Source organism: Brachyhypopomus gauderio, chromosome 17 (genome assembly GCF_052324685.1).
Source record: "Brachyhypopomus gauderio isolate BG-103 chromosome 17, BGAUD_0.2, whole genome shotgun sequence".
NCBI classification, from domain to species: Eukaryota; Metazoa; Chordata; class Actinopteri; order Gymnotiformes; family Hypopomidae; genus Brachyhypopomus; species Brachyhypopomus gauderio.
Window position 1 is genome coordinate 2,130,008 of NC_135227.1, and position 25,000 is coordinate 2,155,007.

Sequence of the window (25,000 nt, forward strand, 5' to 3'; positions counted from 1 at the left end):
CAGCTATAAGAATGCCACAAGTCCAGCGAGTGCCATAACTTCATTACAGCACTGATAATACTAATAAGAGTTTATCTTCTTTCTCCCTGTCTGTCTCTGTCTCTCTGTCTTTCCACATCTGGTTAGCCAGAAGTAGAGCCCTGGCGGAATAGTACTTGGCATTAAATCTAAAGCCCTCTGTACTCCACTCTGAAAGCATGGCTGGTATAGTAATAGTTCCACCAACACACTGCTACCAATGACCTAGTCAGCTATTTTTTGATTGGTCGAGGTTCTGAGCCCCCTATGGGCTCCAGTAGAACAATCACATTGCCCTTGACTGCCACTGGTTCATCAGCAGAAGTCATTCCCATCAACTGCTGGCACACCGATGTCAGGCAGTTTGCCACAGCCAATGTGTGAATTGAGACCGTCTGCCATAGGTAACCCTTCTCCAAGGAGTTCTTACCAGATCTCATGGTCTCCCTTTTCATTGACTTCTCCATGTTCTAACCAAAGAATATAAAGAAATACAAAGGAGATGCCTGGGTAATCAGGACACACTGCTCCTGGACACAGGCTGCTTTGATGGAGCTCTGGATGGAGAGCCAAGCATTGGTGGCACTTTCACCACTTGGGAGTACATCTAGTTATATGAAAATACCTTCATCCACATCATGGATTCCTCAGTCTCACATACTGGGGAACCTTGCGGATGAATGATGTTCAGAAACTCCTGAAGAACAGCCACCTGTACACCATGGGTTATCAGTCCCAAACCACAATCCAGGAAGCTTGAGCAAAATCCCGGTGAAGACTTTTACTTTATGAACCTGGCACTGGCACCTCTGCTCCCAAACTCACTGGTTTTTTGAGCAGTTTAACCAAGTATTGATGCTGTTCCCTTTATTGCCAGAGTCAGTAGGGACTACTTTTAGTCTTCCAGGCCTTCGAGACCATGAACTTGAGGATGTTGTGTGGAATGATTGTCTTCAGGCAAATTATGTCCTGCATAACAGTTCAGATGGTCCTCAGAAACCCTGATTTAAAATGGCACTTCACTGTACAGACATCTCAGACGTAGGCCCTCTAGATCAGTCAGATGCTCAAGCCCACGGCACAACTGACCTGTAAAGTGAAGTCCTGGCCGTCAAATGGGCTTTCAAGGAGCACCACTGGTTCTTCAGGGTGGTTCTTAACATTTAAGGGGACATATTGTGGATTTAAGAAAACAACAACCCCTTTGTCAGAGCTTGGGCACAAACAAGTCATGTCCGCCTATAAAACAAGCTGTTCATAAGTCATTAGTATTAAACTGATTGTTTGGGAACTGCCTTTGTGAAGATGCTGCATTTTTTTTCTTACAAGTGCCAGACTCCCTAGCATTATGTTGAAGCTAAGAGCTAAGCGTGGGAACTGTGCTATTGCTGGCTGCAAAGACCGGTACAAAATGCTGGCACGATGGCAAAAATCTGGATGTGTGTGCTAACCACTTTGTGTCTGACTGCTTTTCCAACATGCGCTGGTACAATGAATGACCAGCGTCGACGTCTTCCTAAAGCAGGGTTCAATACTATTTGTCAGTTGCAAACTGCAGATGAATCAAGTGTAATTATTTAAAAAATAATTATGCTAACTTAGCTGTTTCATTGGTCATTTAGCACAAGCTGTTGCTAATGCATTCATTGTAATTTTCTAGAAAGTAAGGATTATCTTACTTTCTGCAGGACCCACAACGATGTTGGCGCTATTAGTTTGCGGAATGCTTTTAAGATGAACTTAATCTTTTCAACACAATCACGAAAGTGAAAGTTACAAAGTTACAGTTGTTTTCCCATCGTGTATTCAGTGGACCACATTAGCAAGGTGCCCCCTTATTGATGAACACCTCAGACTCCACGGGTAGCTGTCCGTGGTGCTGGCCATAAGACAAGCGAGCGTCAGCACCCGTGTTTATGACGGCAGAAGCAGCAGTGTGGAGGGCCGGGAAAATAACACAAGTCCAGCGAGTGCCATAACTCCATTACAGCACTGATAATCGTTGTTCCACCCACTCTCCCCCTTACACACACCTCCTCCACCTCTCTCTCTCTCTCTCTCTCTCTCTCTCTCTCTCTCTCTCTCTCTCTCTCCTTCTCCCTCTATCTTGTTGTCCTGCATCTGAGGAGCCAGGACTAGAGCCCTAATCAGGTAAGCCATGCGATGAAGGAGTGGGGTCATGAATTGAATGCTGGGGGCATCGTCTCCCCGAGGTCCTGGACACACTTCACATGGTCCCGCGGAGGCTCAACAGACTTATTATGTAAATAAGCCTCCTGCTCAGCCTCCTCAACTCAACTTCCTAATGCACCCGTTCTCCCTCTACTTGCTAAGTACAAGTAATGTCGTATGTTTTGTCAACCCCAGGAGTGTTTCCTTGAAGCTACAAGCTAACGCTTGTGTTAGCACTGGACAGAGGTCGTGAGGTTGTGAGGGAGGTCATGGTGCCAGTCTCAGTCTCTCTGGGGTCACACAGTGCCTCCACTTCCTTTCCTTCATCTCTGGCTTCCATTTACACCCCCATTCTCTCTATCCCACATTTCAATCTCTCTCTCCCACATTCTCTCTATCCCACATTCTCTCGATCTCTCTCTCCCACATTCTCTCTATCCCACATTCTCTCGATCTCTCTCTCCCACATTCTCTCATTCTCTCTCTTCCTCATTCTCTCAATCTTTCTCCCTCATTCTCTCAATCTCTCTCTCCCGCATTTTCTCTCTCCCGCATTCTCTCTATCCCGCATTTTCTCATTCTCTCTCCCCCGCATTCTCTCTCTCCCTCATTCTCTCTCTCCCCCATTCTCTCTGTGCTGCATTCTCTCTATCCCACATTCTCTCAATCTCTCTCTCCCTCATTCTCTCGATCTCTCTCCCACATTCTCTCTATCCCGCATTCTCTCATTCTCTCTCTCCCACATTCTCTCTCTCCCACATTCTCTCATTCTCTCTCTCCCTCATTCTCTCAATCTCTCTCTCCCTCATTCTCTCAATCTCTCTCTCTCCCACATTCTCTCTATCCCGCATTCTCTCATTCTCTCTCTCCCGCATTCTCTCTCTCCCGCATTCTCTCATTCTCTCTCTCCCTCATTCTCTCAATCTCTCTCTCTCTCATTCTCTCTCTCGCGCATTCTCTCTCTCCCTCATTCTCTCATTCTCTCTCTCCCCTTCTTCCTCCTCCACACATTCACTGTATCCTGCAGTATTTGTATGGTCCAGAGGGGCAAAAGGGATTGGAAAGTAATCTGTTTGAAAGTCTTAGGAACCTAAAGCCCTTCACTTACTCTGAGAAGCTTATACCTGTGTATATTCTGTGTGTGTGTGTGTGTGTGTGTGTGTGTGTGTGTGTGTGTGTGTGTGTACTCTGAAGTGTGTATGCTGATGCTCTGAAGAAAGGAAATACTATAGGCCTAACTCACTGGATGTGCTCTGGATATCTTGGCTGTTATATTGGAGTGAGACTAAAAGCAATGAATCATTTTTTCGCCTTCAACCTCACACAGCAAAAAAAAAAAAAAACAACCCCAAAACATCCACGGTGAAATTAGGGCCCTGATTCAGATGAGCCAGGCTTTGTAGACATCAAATCCCAATAATGAGCCCCGGCAGATGACAAGAGCTCGCCCGGGTTTGGACTTTGATTGACAGGACGTCTCATGGCCTTGCATGCGCTCATCACAAATGCTTTCAGCATCACCTTTTCAATTACAGCCACTATTTGCTCTGCTGGATGAGAGGAACCTTTATTGGCTGTGTGTACAGTGCAGGGCAAGAGGTAATTTGTTTGGCTGCTTTTAGCTGGACGTACAGTGTTTGAGCGCACTTATCTCTGTGGTGAGTGAGATCTCTCTTCAGAGCTCGGAGCAGAGTTGGGTGGTGTCTGAGGAACAGAACAGAGTCAGACAGTAACAGGCATCAGAATTTCTTAAAATTCAAATTATTCTGATGCTCTATTTAATTCTGCCTCTGTTTAATAGCATCCACTATTATGCAGTGTAGCTATTTTACAGGAACATACCCATTAATGTGTTTCTTTGAAATGTGCTTCTTCTTATATTTAAAGAATTTATAGAACTTTTCTAAATAGCATTCTTCAAAATCAGTGTGCTGTGTCCATTTATAATTTCCCTCAACTGTTTCAGTTAAATGACTGATTAATTGGTGGAATGAGGGAGTACCTGTTAGTCGAGGAACACAGGCACGTCCCCGCTGTTTCAGGCTTTACAGCACCACGGACAGCTCTCCTCGTGACAAACAAACAAACGAATGCATAAACAGTTCTAAAAGGTACAAGCTGGACCTTGCTGCGTCTGAAGCACTTGGAGCGCTACAGGCACTCAAAACATTTTGATAAACACGCACCATTACTGCTGCAGGCATAGTGAAGTGGTGGTCAGCATAAGCCTGCCCTCTCGTTAGGGCCGGCTGCTGTTTTCTGTGGCCGGGCCTCTTTAGATGAAAGGCCTGCTGCTCCATCAGGTAGGCGGGCCCGCCTCTGCTATTGTCTGCCAGCGCCTTCGGCCCGCGGGCCCCCGTCAAACCCCCGGCTTTGTGGATCCCCTTTGCAGGGCCATGTGCTGAGTGCTCTGGATTACACCACTCTGTGTGTGCGGTGTTCGCCGTATCCCTGCCTTTTTACGTCCAGGTTGTCTGCCCCACACCACCACCCACCCCACCCCACACCACCACCCACCCCACCCCTGCCCCTTCTGTCAGACTCTCTACCCCCTGTCCTCCCTCCTGTGTCTTTCCGACATAGCTGCTGCCACATATTGTGTTTTGCTGCCTTTGATCAAAGCCGGCTACATGTTCCAATTTTCTATCTGTGCAGGATGCGACCTGACCAGCCTCGTTTGAAACAGTACAGGAGACATAAACGTGAATACAGTTCCAAAACAACGATGTGTATGCGTATAAGGCATGTGCCCATTAATTTTAGAGTTATTATTTTCACTTTAACAAAGAGTGATTCATTAAGTGTAGAAAATCTGGCTCATCCGACAGCAGTTCTAATGGATGTTCAGGCGTTGGCTTTAACCCGAGCCCCTGACCCTGAAATGAAGCTCTGCTTCTCCTGGACACGTACATGTGTGTTTCCCAGCCATTATACTCAAGCATGTTGGGTTTTGATTACACGCATGTTTAGATAGGGGCTAATCGGCCTTTGCTGGGCCTCTAAATGAACCGGAGTCGAAAAAGGGAACCAAACCAAAAGCATGATGTGGGCGGGAGCGAAGCTGTCTCGCACCACATTCCGTTTTGTTTATGCTGTGAATCAGGAACAAAAGTCAAGAACATTTGTGCTGCACTGAAATGAATGCAATTTGCATTCACTATAGCAGCACAGTGCTTGTTTTGAGCTTGAATAGTGAGCTGCAATTACGGCCGCTGATGGGGGGGGGGGGTTGTGGGGGGGGCAGCAGAGTGACAGACACGATGAATAACTGCGTAGTGCACACGCCGCCTCTCCCCAATAAACCAAACAATGCCAACTGTCTGGCTCTGATCCGGAGCTCTGTGCTGCGCTGGATACTGTCACTCCATTATTTCTGGATAATGTCACACTCGAATGTTCTGGATAATGTCACACTCGAATGTCCAAGATAATGTCACACTCGAATGTTCTGGATAATGTCACACTAGTATGTTCTGAATAATGTCACACTCGAATGTCCAAGATAATGTCACACTCGAATGTTCTGGATAATGTCACACTCGAATGTCCAAGATAATGTCACACTCGAATGTTCTGGATAATGTCACACTCGAATGTCCAAGATAATGCCACACTCGAATGTTCTGGATAATGTCACACTCGAATGCCCAAGATAATGTCACACTCGAATGTTCTGGATAATGTCACACTCGAATGTCCAAGATAATGTCACACTCGAATGTTCTGGATAATGTCACACTCGAATGTCCAAGATAATGTCACACTCAAATGTTCTGGATAATGTCACACTCGAATGTCCAAGATAATGTCACACTCGCATGTTCTGGATAATGTCACACTCGAATGCCCAAGATAATGTCACACTCGAATGTTCTGGATAATGTCACACTCGAATGTCCAAGATAATGTCACACTCGAATGTTCTGGATAATGTCACATTCGAATGTCCAAGATAATGTCACACTCGAATGTCCAAGATAATGTCACACTCGAATGTCCAAGATAATGTCACACTCAAATGTTCTGGATAATGTCACACTCGAATGTTCTGGATAATGTCACACTCGAATGTCCATGATAATGTCACACTAGTATGTTCTGGATAATGTCACACACCTTTGTTCAGTATAATTCTTGCTGGCCCGGGATCCTGGATGACATTCACTTAAATGGATTCAGTCCACGACAGCTTAGTATGAGAAGGAGACACCCCGTTCTTTGGTAGATACCAAGACCCACCAGACGGGTTGATTTTGCCCACGATCTCCTCAGACGTGCTGAAGGCCCGTTCTGCGTTGGTGTGTGAGGCTGCACTCCCTTCCATGAGCAGGTCTGCAGACAGATGTGGCCTCACACCCTGGGCCTTTCTCAGCAGCCTCCTCCAACTCCTTCTGATGCTCTCCGCCGCTTCTAACGGGCACGTGGAGGGGGTCTGGGGGGTGGGGCGTCCTTCTAAACGGATCTCCTTGAGTGGGTGGAGAGGACTCTCTCCTGCAACATGCCTCACCTGCCAGCGGCTTCCGCCAAGTCCCCGCAGACGTGCTGTCCACGCGCCCCTTATCTGAAATTGAGTTTATTCTGAAATGGGGCGGGGTGGGGGGGGGGGGGGGGGGGGCACTGCTGGGCTTTGAACCCGAGAATACTAAGTAGAAATGAAGACCCCTGGAGGGGCCGCAGAGGGGAGGAACGTGATTGTGCTGTTAACCCTTCTTCTCCTGAACAGCGCCTCCACCAGGCCTGGATGAATTTCTTACACATTTATATATATATCACATCACCATGATATTTAGAATCTAGTAAGTGGTATAATAGAAATAACGGAATCTTATATTAGCCCACAAATATTTGCGGTAGTTCGTGCAGTCATTAAACATATATCTGACACTTGTGTCCAAAGTTGTCACGTAGGGCTACGCCTACGCCCCCCCCCCCCCCCCCCCCCCCTCCCCGGTGTCACTCCAATGTCTTGTTTGTTGCTCCGGTCTCTGTCTGTTCACCACGCCCGTGTCTTTATCCTTGTCATCTGTGTCTTGTTAAGTTCTGTGTATTAGTCCCTGTGTCTCCCATGTCCGTATCGGTCTTTTTGTTGTACCTGTGCGTTGTCATACCTGCCTGTTCGTGAGTTTGCTATTTTGTGGTTCCCGTATTCCGTGTGTTTTGCCTGTCCTTCCCTCGTTTACCTGCCTTGTTTTCCTCGTCCGTAATCATGCCTGTGTATATTTCTTGTATGGACTGCCCTCCCGTTTTGACCCACGCCTGTTCTGTCGACCACGTCTTTGGAATTTCCTTTAATAAATCTCGCTCTCCTCAGCGTTTGTGTCCGCCTCCGTGTTCTGCTCCGCGCAGAACGTTACAAAAGTGATGTGCATGAGCTATCTGGGTGGTCTGTGTTCTTGAAGGGGCTAACTCAAGTCCATGGTGATATTAGCCTCTAGCTGGACTCATCACCCATGATGGCTCTGAGGTGCATGTGGCTTCAACGAATGTACATATGCAGTCTGTGTATTCTTTACATTTCTGAGTAATTTCTGTAATTATCTGTTCGTTGTCTGTACTACGGGGCAATGTCGCACATGAATGACTCGAAATGCTTTTCTGTAGATCACTTCATGAGTGTGAGGCTCCTTGTTTGTCTCCTATCCACAGAGCCTGACAGAGGGTTTAAGACATCTGAGACATGTCCCCCCATTTGAGAAATGTCTCCCTCAACTAAGCCACAAGGCATTGTTTCTGGGCTCTGGCTTTGTGTCCACTGAAGTACATCACAGTGACCTGAATGGGTCATTATGTGGAGAGGTGTGTGTGACATGGTGGTGCGGAGTTAACTCTCTGAAAACCAAAGTCCTGCTCGAACCCCCCCCAAGCCTGCTTGGACTTGATAATTGGCTTCAGATGGGAGTTTGGGTGAATTACTGAAATCTGCTGGGAGATGTAGTCTCATGGCACCATCATTACTGTATGACTTTATTTTCCCCACGTCTGGTCATGACTGAGGGCACCGGCTGAGCTGATCTGACAGGTGGAATTGGAACCTGCAGACCTTGCGAGTGTCAACGTGGAGACTAATCCCTAGTTCTGGGCATCAGTTTAATAAGGTGTAGCACCTTCATTTTACCGAATTTTGTCCCATGATGTCCTTTGAATGTTAAAATGTCTCATGCATGTTAAACCTAAACAACACACAAACACACTCTCATATATATTTGTGTGTGTGTGTGTGTGTGTGTGTGCGCGCGCGTGTGTATATATATCTTCTTTTATAAAGCATAAAGTTCATTCTGCTGGCTGGGAGCTGTGAAGGACCCGGACGTGAATAATGAATTGTGGCGGTGGGCTGGAAGAATGGCCTCCCTCCTGTGTAATTGCCTTGGTGTTTGTCCCAGGGGAGAGCTTATTTTTGGACTGTTCATACTGCTGCCCCCACTGATCAGCACCATGTCTCCTAATGGCTGCCCTGGGGCGGGACTCCTGAGAGTCTTTGGGAGAGCCAATCACAGATCAGATCAGAACAGAAGAAAGAAAAAAGGACCTTATCGACCTGCACATGGCTTTTCTTCCTCTCTACACCTGTCAGTTTGTTTTCCTTGTCTGGGGGTGTGAGAGATATATACCGGGGTTGGGGGTCGCACTTTTTGAAGGGATTTTTTAGTGGTCGCCATCCCGCACTCAGTGCCAGGCCTTTGTGGACCAGATAAAACCAAAGACGTGGACCTTCTCTGTCTCTGGCCAGCTAGGACATGTTCGTTTCATCGTCTGGTTGACAGCTGTAGAAGCCCTGTGGCTTGTTGGCTTGGCTCACTGTCTGAGGTCCAGTCCGCAAGTAGCCCACTGTGTATGACGCAAGTTTTGGGTAAGCTGTTCAATCAGTGGCTGATGTGTAAGGAATTACGTGGCTACAGCCATAACCTCCCATCACATAAAAGACTCATCGATCCACCAGGGCAGACTAAAGCAGCTGATGACAGAAAACATCCGTGGCACATATATACAGTATTCTTGATCAAACAAACCACCCCGTTACTCAGTCTGTTGCCTCTTCCTATAGTTTTTGGTGGCATCGTCAGTGGTCTTTTAGTCTAACGCAGAGCAGTAAACAGGCATGATAATCTGTCACCTTTCGGCGAAATTCGCCGTTTTGAAGTTGAAAAGGGTGACCTACGTGAATCGTGTAGATCCGATGAGTTTTTTGTTTGGGGGGGGGGGAGTCGGGAGATTATATTTTAATTATCATATTGACTTAATTAGCGAACAGAGCACTTCCGAAATTGGCTATTTCAATGACAGTGGCCAGCAGTTTCCGCCCAGAACCTTCATAGAGGCCAAATAGCGTTTCAATCATACGAACGTTCTTCATTCATGTTATTCATTTACTGCTAAGCGGGACGAGAAGCAGGACCTAGTGCTACACCGCGAACAAGTCAGAAGAGCGTACATTTACCACTACATTTACCACATCGTACATTTACCACTACATTTACCACATCGTACATTTACCACTACATTTACCGGATCGTACATTTTTAATTGGGTGGATTTAATTGGGTTATTAATGGTTTCAATCGTTTTCATATTTTGCGGTAAAACAAAGTTACTGCCGTTCGCTACAGCGTTGAACACTGTCAGATCTAACCACAAGCTCTTGTGATAATAGGCCCATTTATCTACCTATTTAAGTTCGCGTCAACCCCGTGTAGTTAACGGTGACATAAAATAAGAAACAAGATTTTTTTCTAGTGTGTCTGTAGTTGTAACTGGTGAATCCAGGGACGTGTGAGGATCACATTCGCACCAGGGCTGAAAAGGATGAGGATGAAAGGTAGACTCTTGTCGTTTGAGTCTACCCTGTGCTTTAGCTCATGTTGGAAAATAAAAACACGTAAACCTGGTATTTTTACAATAATTTTCGCCGCTGATGTATGTATTGGTTCATTAAGACGTAATGGTTTTGACTGAGCCATCCGGAATGGCGAAAGCGGCTTCTTGCGTTTACGGATTGCGTTTACATTGAATAATCCATTGACATGACAGTCAAAAAAAAAATTTTTTATGGATTTTACTATATTTTACGGAGCCCGTAAGGTGACATCATGTAAAAAATAAATAAATAACGCGTGGCCACAACTTATTAACGCGTGGGAACGAGATACTAACGTCGCCTTTCACACGCGGCAACAAAGTTTATTTTTTCACAGCAAAGCAAGCAGATCCCAGGGATGTTCGCGAACTGACTGCCCAAGGAAGGTAAACCTGGCTTTATATAAAGTCATACTTAATTATCTTGGTCGCACGTGTTAGTAAGTCGTTTGCATGCGTTAGTAAGTCGTGGCCACGCGTTATTATATTTTTTACATGATGCCACCTTACGAGCTCCGTAATATTTGGCATCACCTGTCGCTGTATCCTCGTACACCAGCAGCCACCCCCAACCCCCCCCGTCGCAGTATACCCATGACGTCACATGTCAACGCCCCATTGCCGTATCCCCATGACGTCACATGCCCCGCCCCCCGGTCTTCTCACCTTTTTAACCCCTGACCCATTTTCATGCCTGAGTAAAGAAGGAGGTAGTGGTAGATAATGATAGAGAATGCCTAATTCTGTGTCCTGTAACTGTATGTGCAAGGTGTTCCTGAAACATAGCTGGTGAGTGGATAGACTGCCTCAAACCCTCAATCAGCACCCCAACTCTCCAAGCCAGTGCCGATCCATTCTTTGTAGTGCCACTGAACTCTTCACTGTGGTGATTGGGCCTTGTCGATGGTCTTCTTCCTCTTTTTTCCTGAAGGGGTCTCTCTTCCAGCTCCCAGAGTCCTCAGCTTCTGGGACACTGTTGTTCTTGTCCTTGTCCAAATGTTCCTTCCCATCTGTCTCAAAGCTCAGCAGACCAGCACGTGGATCCTTGGGTCACTCGTTAGGATCTCGAGAGCTCCCAGATCACACGGTTCCGTTCTTCAAGGATTACGAGAGACATGTCAGTAATATGCAGATGTGAAGTCAAAACCTGGGAGGGAGCAGGAGCGGCTAGCGTTCAGGATTCATGAGGGTGCAATCAAGCACAAAGAAGTAGCAGGTAGAAGAAGATGCCATGACCTCCAGTCCACAATTTCAAGGTTCTCCCCCCCCCAAGGAAAAACTTCACTCCTTGATCCATGAAAAGTTCATTATAGGCACAAATTGCACTTGCAAACTGGTGTTAGGTGATAACTGAAGTTTGGGTGAAAGCCCGCGTCTGAAAGCCCTCCCTCATAACCAACTTCACATCCAAAATTTGTGAGATGAAATTTTCACACTTCACCAGCTCCATGCGGTCGTGGTTCTTTGGCCAGGTGTGGCGGGGGAGGCGTGGCCTACTCCTGCAACCTCGTTTGTAAACGACTCGTATAGACGGGATTTCATCTTAAAATAGTTTTAAATTTCCGGTTTATGATGTACAAAATGAAAACGTTACATCACAATATAATGAACAGCGCATGTTTCCAACCTGATGGACAAACATGTCTGAACCTGTCTCAAACATTATAGTACAATTTCTACTGTAGCAAAAAACAAATGATCATTAAAAAATAAATGTAAAACTCAAATTTACAGCCAGATTTCAAGACTACTATAGTTAGTCTACTATAATAAGGTGTACATGCGTTGTGTAAGGAACACATCGTCCAAGATTGTGCTCATATCTTGCTTCATGATGATGAGCAGATATCATCATGCTAGACCTCTTTTAGAAAGCCAGTGCAACCAGCTAGCATTGAATCTGAAGGGAACACACTGTCTGTTTTATATGCAAATGAGTTAAACAAGAGGCGGAGTTATGTTCGCTCAGTTCTGGGGTCTTTTGTGATTTATAAATATGTGGCACATGCATATATTCACTCATACACTCATTGTTATAGACACAAAAGCTGAGCAGTTTTCTTGAGAACAAATGTAGTGAGACATTCATGTGGCCTCCAACATCAGCCCAGTGCTGAGAGCGTTTGTCTCCACAGTTTCTCATTCACTCTTCCAGTCATAATCGATTAATTGAAGGTGCTGCCTACTCTCACAAAATATGATTTATAATGCCTTTCAGACAATATTAATTTTTTGTATTTTTCAGACTTTGCATTGCTGTTAAAAGTGTTTGATGCACCACATCCTCTGTTATAGTTTACTAAGAAAAGAGCTGAATCTGTTTGCTTTCATCAGCTATTGGCCACTACAGTGGAAATGTCACATTTGCTTTGACAACGTTGTATTTTAGTCTTAGGGCAGGAGGCACCGCCTAGTGTATCGATTCAGGTGTTAACTTTCCAGGCAGTGTCTGTTTAAAATACCTGCAATCCTTCTTTGCTTATCTGTAATCAAACCTGCATCTCGCAACATTCATTACCCGATGTTTACTTTCGTACGTGTTTGTGTAATGAAAGTTCAAATGGGGAACTCCAGACCCGAGCCAACAGGCGATCCCCTCGCCCGGCCCAGATGGGGACCACCGGCAGGCTCGGCTAAACCGCTCTCCCCAGCACGCCGTGCCTGTCCTCTGCTGGATCGACCCAATTCTTCTCCATCCGGGCGTGGAGGCCTTTGGACCGTGGGGAAGAATGACGTGGTCAGCAGCCGGGGGCAGCTAATCTCTTTATGTTGCGCTTTTCACTTCTCATGGGGATAAAGAATCGAATAACTATTTCAGGCAAAGTATTACAAAAAGTCTGCTGCTCCGTCGCCCTAAAAACCCTCTTCCATTTTGCTCACAGGCTAGGCTGTGGGGTCTTACTTCTCCATTAAGTGTGTGAGTGTGGGTGAGGAGATGTCGGCTTTAAGGCGTGCAGACCTGAGCAGGCTGGTCAGGCCCGTCTGTCCAGAGAGGGGGCTGCTGGGATACTGGGAGGTTGGAGAGGTGGGCTGCTCTCTTCTGTCCTGGCTTAGTCTCAACTGCACTCATGATTGGCTCATGATACTAGTAGGAGGAGCTACTCACCAGGGGGTGAGAGGTCAGGGTGATGGAGGCGGGCTTTCACCAGAGGGTTGAGATGGACCTGCAGAGGAGCCGAACACAGAAGAATACGGGGCATAAAAGTAACATATCGCTCCCAGTGACATAGTAGCTCTTTGCTAACAAATGAGTCCCATAAAGCAGAAATTATGGCGGGAGGTCTCGTGTATGTCGCCTACAAACAGATCTCCATTCGTCAGAGACACGGCGTAGCGATTATTTGTGTTGGCAAAAAAGTAAATCATTACATAAATCCACAAATGAGGAGGCGCTGTGCGTGGCTGGGCTTTTAATCTGCGCTTGGTTAGGTGAGAGAGACGCGGGGCGAGCCCATAGCTCACACACGTCTCCAGGGACAAGCAGCCGAGCAAATCCAGGCGAGCTCAGGCAGCGGTCCAGGGAACGGGGCCATTTCTTAAAGAGAGAGCAAACATGGAGCTCTGAGCATGCTTCTCCGTCTCTTTGTTGCCGTCGGGGCTGGGATCCAGGGATGGGTGATGGCGTCGGGGCCTGTGGGCGGTGAGGCAGGGCGCTGGATGCAGGTCGCTGTTTTAATCTGAACTATCGCTCCCGTCTCCCTCTGGGCACATGTTAATCCTGGGCAAGCAACAGCGACTGCGAATCCCCTTAATTTAGTCCCTAATCTTCCTCCTCCTCTTTCACAGGTTTTAGGGTGATGGAGATTTACAGATTATGAGATAAATTGAACAGGGGGGGGGATGTAGCTTGTTTTTCGAGCCCAAGTTAGAGCGCAGCAGTTATTGAGGTTATTGAAGTGCTGCAGTCGCTGGAGGGAAATGGATGACCAATCACTTGATGATTCAAGAAGCCGGCATGATTTTTCGATAATGGGTTTCTGGGTAATGGTGAGCGATGGAAGGTCTCTGACACACACAGACGGGCCCTTGGTGCTGAGCGGGAGTCACCAGGAACACAGACACTGCAGTCCCACGTGCTACCGCGCTCTGCTCAGTTGGCCGTCTTCTTAATCATCGACTTTTCCTGGAAATAAATAGCATGTGGTCTTCGTACGTCCTCACGGGTGTGAAACGGTAACGGCCTCTTGGTTGAGGAAATGCTTGATGCTGCCAGGTGGTCCGTTTAAAAAATTTAAATCTGGTACCCGTGAGCATGCACCTGCAGTGATGTGGGTACTGGCGTGACCTCGGTACACCTGGCCCGGCCGATCGAGCAGGCCGGCGTGGATCTGGGGCTCCGGGTGTCCCTGCCACGGGTCTCGGCAGCCTCCAGACTGGTGTCTGCGCCTTGGGCCTCCAGAGGGGAGATGAGCCCTGGGTCAGGTAGAGGCCCTCTCACTCGGCCATGCTGCAGCCAGTCCTGGTAGTTCAACTCAGGAGAGTCAATCAGGTCCCGAGCGATTTCTCAGCTAGTATGTTGACTTCGGATAATATGATCATCAGCGGCAACAACGGAGTCATTGTCACTGGTGTTACGGCAGTTTTTTTCTGTTATGTTTTGACTGGAGGTTATTACGTAGGCACTGGTGTGTAATTATGGATGCAGCGGGTCAATAAGTGAAACAAAAAAGCCAAAGTCACTTTCTGTTTGCGTTTAATTTCTGTTGTTGTCCATTGCGGTATTGACACTTATTGAACTGCGGCACAGTAATTTACAAGACCAAATTGTGATTGATTGTGGTCTCTTGGCCTATTAACCCAATCATTGATGTATTAATACAATGAAATTCATCGCCAGTATAAGGGGCCGCACGGTCAGAGCCATAACGGGAAGCACCACTTCACGCACGTTTTCTTCTCAACACTTTTGCAGCCGTTGCTCTTTGTTCTCACTGCTGTCCCTTCATCTCCGTCTGAGCAAGTGCCAGAAGCATCCTGTGTTCCCAAGTTCACGTTCATTCAGTGCTCACCCAGACCCAAAATGGGTGATCCATACGACTGAACGGCAGAGGTGGAATGACCTCACCTTGTAGTAGTTTAGGCAGAAGAAGGAGAAGATGATGGTGATGTAGCAGTAGTAGTAGTTGTTGTAGTAGTTGTAGTAGTTTCAGTAGTATTTGTAGTAGTAGTAGTAGTAGTAGTAGTAGTTGTGGTGGTAGTAGTAGTAGCGGTAGTAGTTGTAATAGTAGTAGTTGTTGTAGTTGTAGTAGCGGTAGTAGTTGTAGTTGTAGCAGTAGTTAGTTGTAGTAGCGGTAGTAGTTGTAGTTGTGGTAGTAGTAGTAGTTGTAGTAGCGGTTGTAGTTGTAGTAGTAGTAGTTGTTGTTGTTGTGGTAGGAGTAGTTGTAGTAGCGGTAGTAGTTGTAGTTGTAGCAGTAGTAGTTGTAATTGTGGTAGTAGTAGTAGTAGTAGTTGTTGTTGTAGTTTTGGTAGTAGTTGTAGTTGTAGTTGTGGTAGTAGTAGTAGTAGTAGTTGTAGTAACGGTAGTAGTTGTAGTTGTGGTAGTAGTTGTAATAGTAGTAGTAGTTGTCGTGGTAGTAGCGGTAGTAGTTGTAGTAGTAGTTGTAGTTGTGGTAGTAGTATTAGTAGTAGTTGTAGTTGTGGTAGTAGTAGTTGTAGTAGCGGTAGTAGCTGTAGTTGTGGTAGTAGTAGTAGTTGTGGTTGTGGGAGTAGTTGTAGTAGTGATTGTAGTTGTGGTAGTAGTTGTAGTAGCGGTTGTAGTTGTAATAGTAGTTGTTGTAGTTGTGGTAGTAGTAGCAGTTGTAGTTGTGGTAGTAGTTGTGGTAGTAGTTGTAGTTGTAGTAGTGGTAGTAGTTGTAGTAGTTGTAGTAGCGGTTGTAGTAGTAGTTGTAGTAGTAGTAGTAGTAGTTGTGGTAGTAGTGGTAGTAGTTGTAGTAGCGGTAGTAGTTGTAGTTGTGGTAGTAGTAGTTGTAGTAGCGGTAGTAGCTGTAGTTGTAGTAGTAGTTGTGGTTGTGGGAGTAGTTGTAGTAGTGATTGTAGTTGTGGTAGTAGTTGTAGTAGCAGTTGTAGTTGTAGTAGTAGTTGTTGTAGTTGTGGTAGTAGTAGCAGTTGTAGTTGTGGTAGAAGTAGTAGTTGTAGTAGTAGTAGTAGTAGTTGTGGTAGTAGTAGTAGTAGTTGTAGTAGTGGTAGTAGTTGTAGTTGTAGTAGTAGTAGTAGTAGTAGTAGTAGTAGTAGTTGTATTTGTGGTAGTAGTAGTTGTAGTAGCGGTAGTAGCTGTAGTTGTAGTAGTAGTAGTTGTGGTTGTGGGAGTAGTTGTAGTAGTGATTGTAGTTGTGGTAGTAGTTGTAGTAGCAGTTGTAGTTGTAGTAGTAGTTGTTGTAGTTGTGGTAGTAGTAGCAGTTGTAGTTGTGGTAGTAGTAGCAGTTGTAGTTGTGGTAGTAGTAGCAGTTGTAGTTGTGGTAGTAGTAGCAGTTGTAGTAGTAGTAACAGGACGTTTCGGTGCTCTCAGCCAGACCTGCAAGGAGGGAGCCAGTTAGTCGTGTATATCAGACATCTGTGTGAAGTTTAAGGTTTCTCTTTTTGTTGGATATCAACATCTTGATATGTGTGTCACTGTGTGTGTGTGTGTGTGTGTGTGTGTGCGTGCGTGCGTGCGTGCGTGCGTGCGTGCGTGTACATGTGTGTCTCCCTTCAGGACGTGGAGATCCGGACAAACGCTGCTCTCTACCTGCCTCAGATCAGTGAGCTGCTGAACAGGGTTCCCCGGCAGATGCTGCTGCTACTGAAGACCAACGACCTGCTGCGGGGCATCGAGACCGTCCTGCAGACCCGCGCTAGCGCCAGCTCCTTCCTCACCATGTCCCGTTGCTGCACACGGGCCCTGGCCAGGTTAAACATGCGAAGCAACCCGGAACACACACACACGCACACACACACACACACACACACACTTCATGCACACATTTTATGCACACAGTTAACGCCCATGGTTCACATGTGATCTTCTTTCATACGCTTCACGTGTGCTCTTCACTCACGTGCTTCACACACACTTTACGCACAAGCTTCACGTGTGCTCTTCACTCACGTGCTTCACACACACTTTACGCACAAGCTTCACGTGTGCTCTTCACTCACGTGCTTCACACACACTTTACGCACAAGCTTCACGTGTGCTCTTCACTCACGTGCTTCACACACACTTTACGCACAAGCTTCACGTGTGATCTTCACTCACGTGCTTCACACACACTTTACGCACAAGCTTCACGTGTGCTCTTCACTACACATCACCTTTACACTTCTCACGTGCTTCACGTGTGCTTTCCTTTCACACACTTCATGCACACAACTCATTTTCACACTTCACATATACACTTCACACACACACACTTCACACAGTTCACGCAAGCTACAGATGCATCACTCACACACAACACTTTTAACACACACAGACACTACAAGTGGCACTCATCTTGGAAAACACACTTTTCCAGGTCAGGGAGGACATCATCACTTTCTGCATATCTCTAATTAGCATCATATTGTGTTTTTGTCTCATAGTCATGCAATGACCCATTTCAAAGTTTATACCAAAATATTCCTGTAATTGCACACCCAGCGCTTTCCATTGAAGTGGTGTGTATTACACCTGTAAAATGAAATATTGTGAAATACTCAGACCTCTCTCTCTCTCTCTCTCTCTCTCTCTCTCTCTCTCTCTCTCTCTCTCTCTCTCTCTCTCCTTTCTTTCTTTTGGTGGAGGCCGTGGTCGGTTTCTTCTCTCCACTCTTTGGCATAATGGCCCGAGCGAACGCCATGATTATATTGTACTTTTCACGCCAGTCAGCAGCGATCATATCGATTTATTCGCGCCTTTTTAATGAAGAACTCTGTGATTGCAGGAGAAAATCGTTGAGATTTGCGGGAGGGGATTGTGGACGGGGACGGTGAGGCGGGAGGCAGTGCTTTCTCCCGCTAGTGAGGACAGCTGGAACACTGCAGAAAGGAGGAGTCATCCAGACATGAAACTCAATGTCATCCACCTCAGCGCCTCTTTATTAAAACTCAAATGGCAACAGAGTGTGGAATGCAGATCTAAAATCCATTACCAGTCTCTAAACTGGCGAATGCCAGGAGCTGAGAAACACAGTATGTGGAGGGGAGGGAGGGAGACCAAAGATATATAGATATATTTAGAGAGGGGAGCACTCAAACGTGATAGGAATGCCAGACCGTCAAGAGGGTCTATAGTGTTTACCATTATGACCTGGCTTTTGACCCTGCGAAGTGTGTAACCGCAACTTCAATGTTTAACTAAAAAAACTTTTAAGTGCCTTTTCCCAAACCTCAGGCCCTTTTCAAATCCAATGGGGTATGAATGGGCTTCATCAAAAACATGGGGGATTATTTATTCTGGCTGGTGCCACTGACCCCTTTCAGAGACCGAGGTGTTAGACTCATTGTTCTGTTGTCTTGTCCTGTTACAATTTATTTATTTTTTTACCTTTTCTGCCTGACTTGACTGTACTGGCCCGTGTATTCACAGCTCTGTGGGTGTGTCTGCGCTTTTGAAACCGTTAAACGGCTGTGAACAGATCTGGGCACGCTCACTTCCCCGGGCCTCCCGCCGAGGCCCGCCTCCTTCAGGTGTGCAGGGTTCGACTCCCTCCCCGGGCGTTGGCGCTCGTCCTGACTGCAGTGGCGTGGTCCCCCCGCTCGGTTGGATGCGTGCCCGGGGTCAAGGGTGCCAGGGTCATCCTCCCCACCGCTCATGCTCGCCAGCGCTGATGCGGGCTGGCTCCGCCCTCCCTGAGCTCACCGCCGTGCCGGAGGCGTGTCCTTAGGATGCTTCTAAACATTTCTGCCATCCGATTAGATCCAGATGTTAGATCCAGATCCAGCTGTCCTTAGTCGAGCACTCGTATCTGTTCGCATGCATCGCACGGTCACACCCACTGGCTACAGTTCGGATGCGATCCGATATTTTTTACGACGCGCATCCATCTTAAAAACGAAGCGAACGAAAAACATTAGTCCTGAAAACAGGAGGTTCCGAGGCTGTCTGCGAGGCTCCCCGGGAAGAGCAAGATGTGCTGGAGGTGTTGCTGGGATCACGCCGGCTGCCTGTCCTGCAGGGTGGCTCGGAGTTTCTGCATCCTGATGGGCTTTCAGCCTGCAGACGGAATAGAGTGAGACAGCCACGCAGCGTCTCCCGCGTCTCCCGCGTGGCTCCTGGCCTCCGGGACCGGCGCCGTGTGCAGCCTGCGCTCGGGACGGCCAGCGAGGACGTGTGTGAAGCCGGCCGACGTATGCGGAACACACACACACACACACACACACAGACGTGGAGCGCTCTGCTTCTCCGCACTCTTGATTTAGAGATTTAGCGATCGTAAAGACAGACGCGTGCCACAGCTGCGTGAGAGGCGTCTCGGTGCCGAAAAGCTGGTGTGGCTGTTGAGGAAAAAATGTTGCTTTCTTGGATATTTTTGGCCCAATTATCAGACTCCAAATGTGTGAAGAGTTCGGAGGCAGGAGGAGGAGGAGGAGCTAAACCAGGTTCATTAGGCTTTGCACGAGTGAAGTTATGAGAAGAGCTCTGACCGCCAAACCTTCCCCTTAGCTCCGCCCTAAACACAAGAAAACAAACGGTCACCCCGGACGTGGGTGCTTGTCTCGTGACATACGGACGGGGGTCCTTTGGCCCGGCCGGCGGGCCGTGAGGAGACGCGGTAGTCCAGGAGAGGACGCTGGTCCTCCGCTTCTCCTCAGAGCTCAACTCTGCCTCCGACGAGCAGGAAGCCTTCAGCCTTCTCCTGGTCCTCAATAATTCATCAGCCCCTCCAGCTCATGCCCCTCACTGGAGCCTCCATGTCCCCGCATGAAAAATTGAGCACGACTCCGTCAAGTGATAGCAAAACTTGCGCAATCCCGCTCAGGGGATTTGCTGGAAACCGCAGTCACGATGAATATGCACGCCGCATGCACGTATGAATATGCGAGACGAGGGGGCGGAGCAGGGGAGGGGCTTTGCATGATTGATGTGGAACAGACGGTGGGGTTGCTCCCGTCCCCTGGACACCCCCCTGCTGTTCCCAGCCACCCTCACTCCGTGCCCAGCCATTGAAGTTGGGAGAAATGATCTGACCAGTGTGACACTTCAAGCCTGTCACAACATGCAGCACCGAGTCACTGACGCCCCCTTCCCCAACCAAAAAGTTCTGTTTTCTCTCCTTCACACACACGTTAACTTTCCAGAGGCATGTTTTATGGTTATTTTTCTACATTTATTTTCCTTGTTATTCCTTTTATTTTTGGAGGAAGTTAGAGATGATGAATATGATTGTGTTTTCCATTTGTCTGTTCAAAGCTGTTTGTAGGACAGTGTGCAGCGCATTGTGAAGAGTCACTGTTTTCCCCTGAGGGTGTCCAACTCACTTCTCTCTCTCCCTCTCTCTCTCTCTCTCTCTCTCTCTCTCTCTCCCTCATTCTCTCTCTCCCTCCCCTCCCTCTCCCTCTTTCCCTCCCTCCCTTCCTCTCCCCGTCTCTCTCTCCCTCCCTCCCTCTCTCTCTCTCTCTCTCTCTCTCCCTCCCTCCCTCTCTCTCTCTCTCTCTTTCTCTCTCTCTTCCTACTGTGTTAATATTGCATGACCCAGTGTCTCCTGTCTGTTCTGTTTGCCTTAGAGCATGAGGCACAAGTCAACATGGTCTGAATCATTTACAATCATCTTATTTAATCTACTGTAATCTCTTCTACCTCCTCTGCCCCCTGCTCACCCCTGTCTGTCTCTCTCTCTCTAGTTATAAGAGAAGTAAGACCACATCAAGGACCAAGAGGATAAAGATCTCCTTAGCGGAGACTGTCGCCCTGTGGCAAATCGGCCTGTATGAACTCATGCTGTGGACACAGAGTTCATTGCTGGCCAGGTGGATCCGTTCTCTGCTTAGCTGCTTGCCTCACCCGCACTGAGGAGAAGAGACCGAGACCCTGTCCACTCTACTCCAATCCTGGTTTCGGACCGGACCAAGGGAGGAGCTCCGTGGACAGATGGAGATATCAGCTGTACCTCTGTGATGTGGCACCATCTCCTTTTGTACTGTCACAACTGCAATAACTGTATATTCTTATTTTTAGCATTGTCTTTTGTTGTAGGTTCAGAGCACAATATTAGTAAATTACAACATGATAGCATGGAACCACTTCTAGCTCTGCTCGTCCAAATAGCTGTGATCATTGCCCACATGAATGACGGTACTGTATGTTTTTGCCATATGTCAAGTGTCAAATGCTGTCATCCTTGATCAGATCAGCGTGACTTGAGTAAACAGTTATTTTGTTTTTGTTTTGTGGTTTTCCTCTTCATTGCCCTACCTTGAAACAGCCAGTGTTGTCTTTTAAAGTTTACTTGGTTTGTTGTGAAACTGTATTATCATTTTCATAAATGTTGTTATTGGAGCAGGAGAGATTTCGCTCACGGCGAGTCACATTGTGGAAGGGAATAAACAGAACCTGAACGTATACTCTTGTGTCCAGTCCTGCCTTGACATCCTCTCCCTGACACACACAGAGGCGTCTGGCTTTTTGGGATCCCCGAACAGACCTACTGGCCCGCCGGGCCCTCCCATCAGATGATTTCCAGGAAAGGGCCTGGCTCCCTTTAGTGGATCCCTGCTCCAGAGATTCCGTGTAGCTCCGAATCACAGCTGTGTGCTCTGCAGACCACAGCATCCATCCGCACGGTCAGCGTGGCGTGTTCAGTCCGTGACCTGAAGAGCAGTGGCCGAAGGCCGAGTGTCACGCTTCACGCTAACCTTAGCTTCATGTTAACTTCTCCTTAGCTTCATGTTAACTTCACCTTAGCTTCACTTTAGCTTCATGTTAACTTCACCTTAGCTTCACTTTAGCTTCATGTTAACTTCACCTTAGCTTCATGTTAACTCCACATTAGCTTCACGTTAACTTCATGTTAGCTTCACGTTAGCATGCTGCTCCCTGCACTGCCTCCAGTCAAAGCTGTCGGGAGATCAAAGCTCAGACACTGCATATTTAGACCCTGGACTGCTTCTAAATATTTTTAATGGACTAAGACCGCACAAGGGCCTTATTTCAGTCCCCTGAAATAATTTCACTCACGCTTCTTTGTTTAATGGGCCTGGTGTGGGTTTGGGGGGTAACTGTAATGTTTTTGTAAAGCCCTGCCCCACTGCGGAGTACGGAGATCAACTGAGCTTCCCTCTCATCACTCCCTCATCCACCCCTCTATTCACACACACTCTCTCTCTCTCTCTCTCTCTCTCTCTCTCTCTCTCTCTCTCTCTCTCTCTCTCTCTCTCTCGCTCTCCAGTTTTTTAATTAGACTGGACCTCTGAAGGCAGAGTCAGAGCCGGCTCCGGGCCAGCGTCGGGCCACAGCGAGGAAAAAACGCCCATCCATCTTGATCAGAAAAGCGAGCCTTCCTCTGCCAGTAGTAATCATCCAGGTAATGGGCCCGCGCGGTTGGCACGCGCGACGCACCTGGCATACTCTGCGCCAGGTGAGCGAATTTCCGACGCCGTGGACGCCTCGTTCGTCCGATGGAGCGTTTAGAAAAAGAAAAGAGCATTCTGGGAATTGACTCACCGTCCTTCTGTTTTGTTTGTTTGGTTTTCGTCATACATAGAACGACGAGCCTTTGCTCTCGGGCCGGCGATCCTGTCCTCGACTCGTCTCCTGTTGCTACAGGTGACAAATGCGGATTCAGTTGCACACGAGTGTCCGGCTCTGCTCTGGAACGTTATTTAAGGGCCTCTGCGGTGGGCGTAGGAGACGCCGAGGGTGGGGGGGGGTGGGGGGGGGGGGGTGTAAATGAAATGCTACAGTCAGTTGGGCCGCGTAGCTGAGTTTAATCCCATCTGCTTCCTTCAGCAGAACCCAGGGCGTCTGCGCGGTCGGCCCGGCCCCTGCAGCTGCAGCTGGACCCAGCCGGCCGTGGGAATGTGTTGGGCTGTCATCTGGCATGAAGGCTCCTCATCGCGCCTGTTATCAATGCATGACTCCGCTGGGGTAGTGCTGTGCTGGCTCCAGGAATGCACGTTACATAAAGCAATTTAGGAGAGCGAGTTTTATTCATGCTGGGCGGCTTGCTGATGGAACACTTTTAATGCTGTGTGTGTGTGCGTGTGTGCGTGTGTGCGTGTGTGTGTGTGTGTGTGTGTGTGTGTGTGTGTGTGTGGAGGGGGGGTATAGATATATAGACGGGCGCATTGAGGGTACTGCTGATAAGGTGAAGTATGTTAAATATGTAAAATAAGATGAATGTTGATTTCGATTAGGAATGTGTTACGTTTATCACATGCAGTGTGTGATGTATTCCGAGACCTGTGCCTGGGTCTTTACCTCACACTCGCTTCCATGGATAAATCATGGAAATGTATGGAAATCCTGTCAATATCAAACACCAGTGTCAGAACTGTTGATGTCTGGATGCAGTCTGCATTCCTGGTCAAAGAGGCCACAAAATACCTGTTGCTAAAATAATCAGTGACCCCCTGTTTAGCCTTAGTTCTTAGCAACTGAGTGTGTGCAGTTTAAATCAGGGGTGTGAAAGTTCCCCATGTGGAATACTGGTGTTATTACTCTCACAGTTATGCAGCCCGTTTGTTTAACACTTGGTAGCACAAGACGTCAGGACAACATTAGGGGGTGATTAATGGGGAATTGTGCTGTTTTATTCCTGCAGGTTTGCCATGATCTTTTGGTGTTTTCACTTGAAATGGTTGTTCAGGCCAAGTATACATTACTCTCACAATATACAGCAGTGCACGTGTGGTACACTCTTGTGCGAACGTCGTGAACAGATCCAGCAAAGCACTGTAGGCGGGGCAAGCTGGTGAAGAACACCATGTGCCCTTTGACCTATAAAGGTTAGGAACCAGAAATCACTACTTTACTTCACGGCCCGATCCGATATAAGCAGACTGACCGTTTTAATCTGCTAATGGAAAACCATGTTCCTTTATTCCTCCCAACTTCCATTCGGCTCCACTGTGAAGCATTATCACAGACACCCCCCACTGTTCATGTGGTTGAAATGTAAAAATCTGGGAGATGGAGATTAACTTTCTCTGTGAGAAATGTTACCACGGGATTACGCACGCAGGCCCGTTATTGGGGCGAGTTTGGGTTGGTGGGAGTTAACAGTGAGACAGGGTTGGTGGGAGTTAACAGGGTTGGTGGGAGTTAACAGGGTTGGTGGGAGTTAACAGTGAGACTGGGTTGGTGGGAGTTAACAGTGAGACTGGGTTGGTGGGAGTTAACAGTGAGACAGGGTTGGTGGGAGTTAACAGTGAGACAGGGTTGGTGGGAGTTAACAGTGAGACAGGGTTGGTGGGAGTTAACAGTGAGACAGCTGCTCTGGAAGCTCCAGCTGACTAATGTCTCCACAATGAGGGAGTTTGTAAATCGTAAGTACTTCTTTTTTAAGCGATGTCTGTCTTTTTAAGCACATTTTTAATTATTCATACTTTTTCCCCAGAACCTTTCTCAATCTTTTAATGAAGGTATAAAGTAGGGAGTCATGCAGAAAGGTTTGTAAGTACAATTTAATTACTGTATAATGTGCGTGTGTGCGTGCGTGCGTGTGTGTGGCTGCTTGTCTGTTTTTGTGAAGCTTAAAGTAAATGTCTCATCACACATGACAAAGTGACCATCTTGATTACTAGCACTAAAGAAACATGTTCTTCAACACTGTCTTTGTTTCAAGGTTTAATCAATGGGTTAACAGTTCCAACACACAGGTGGAAGATCAGATAAGAAGATCAGTAAACCATATGTGTGTGTGACAGAGAAAAGAAGAGTGTGTGTGTGTGTGTGTGTATCTGTGTATTTGTGAGAAAGTGTGTGTGTATTTGTGTGGTGTGTGAGTGCGTGCGTGCGTGTGTGACAGAGGGAGAGTGTATATGTGTGCGTGTAAAAGAG

At 47.3% G+C, this 25,000-nt stretch overlaps 2 protein-coding genes and 1 long non-coding RNA gene across 7 annotated transcripts in view; 2 read left to right on the forward strand and 1 right to left on the reverse strand.

Moving 5' to 3' along the window:
- adck1 (aarF domain containing kinase 1) overlaps positions 1–21,562 on the forward strand; it is a 106,639-nt gene extending 85,077 nt beyond the window's left edge. For all 5 annotated transcript variants that reach the window (XM_076978975.1, XM_076978977.1, XM_076978976.1 and 2 more), the window contains 2 exons: positions 16,736–16,929; positions 20,845–21,562. In XM_076978975.1, coding sequence (XP_076835090.1) covers positions 16,736–16,929; positions 20,845–21,013 — 363 coding nt within the window. In that variant the 3' untranslated portion in view covers positions 21,014–21,562. The remainder of the gene's footprint in view (positions 1–16,735; positions 16,930–20,844) is intronic.
- On the reverse strand, positions 14,900–16,719 carry LOC143481093 (uncharacterized). Its single transcript, XM_076979042.1, has 3 exons — positions 16,704–16,719; positions 15,110–16,314; positions 14,900–15,018 (listed from the first exon to the last, which is right to left on the reverse strand). Exons 1-2 carry the CDS (start codon positions 16,717–16,719, stop codon positions 15,191–15,193), a joined length of 1,140 nt encoding a protein of 379 aa, XP_076835157.1. The 3' UTR covers positions 14,900–15,018; positions 15,110–15,190.
- Positions 21,563–24,575: 3,013 nt separating the features above from the next.
- Positions 24,576–25,000, forward strand: part of LOC143481038 (uncharacterized) — a 3,602-nt gene continuing 3,177 nt past the window's right edge. Inside the window, exon 1 of the long non-coding RNA XR_013121945.1 lies at positions 24,576–24,609. This is a non-coding gene — a long non-coding RNA (uncharacterized LOC143481038). The remainder of the gene's footprint in view (positions 24,610–25,000) is intronic.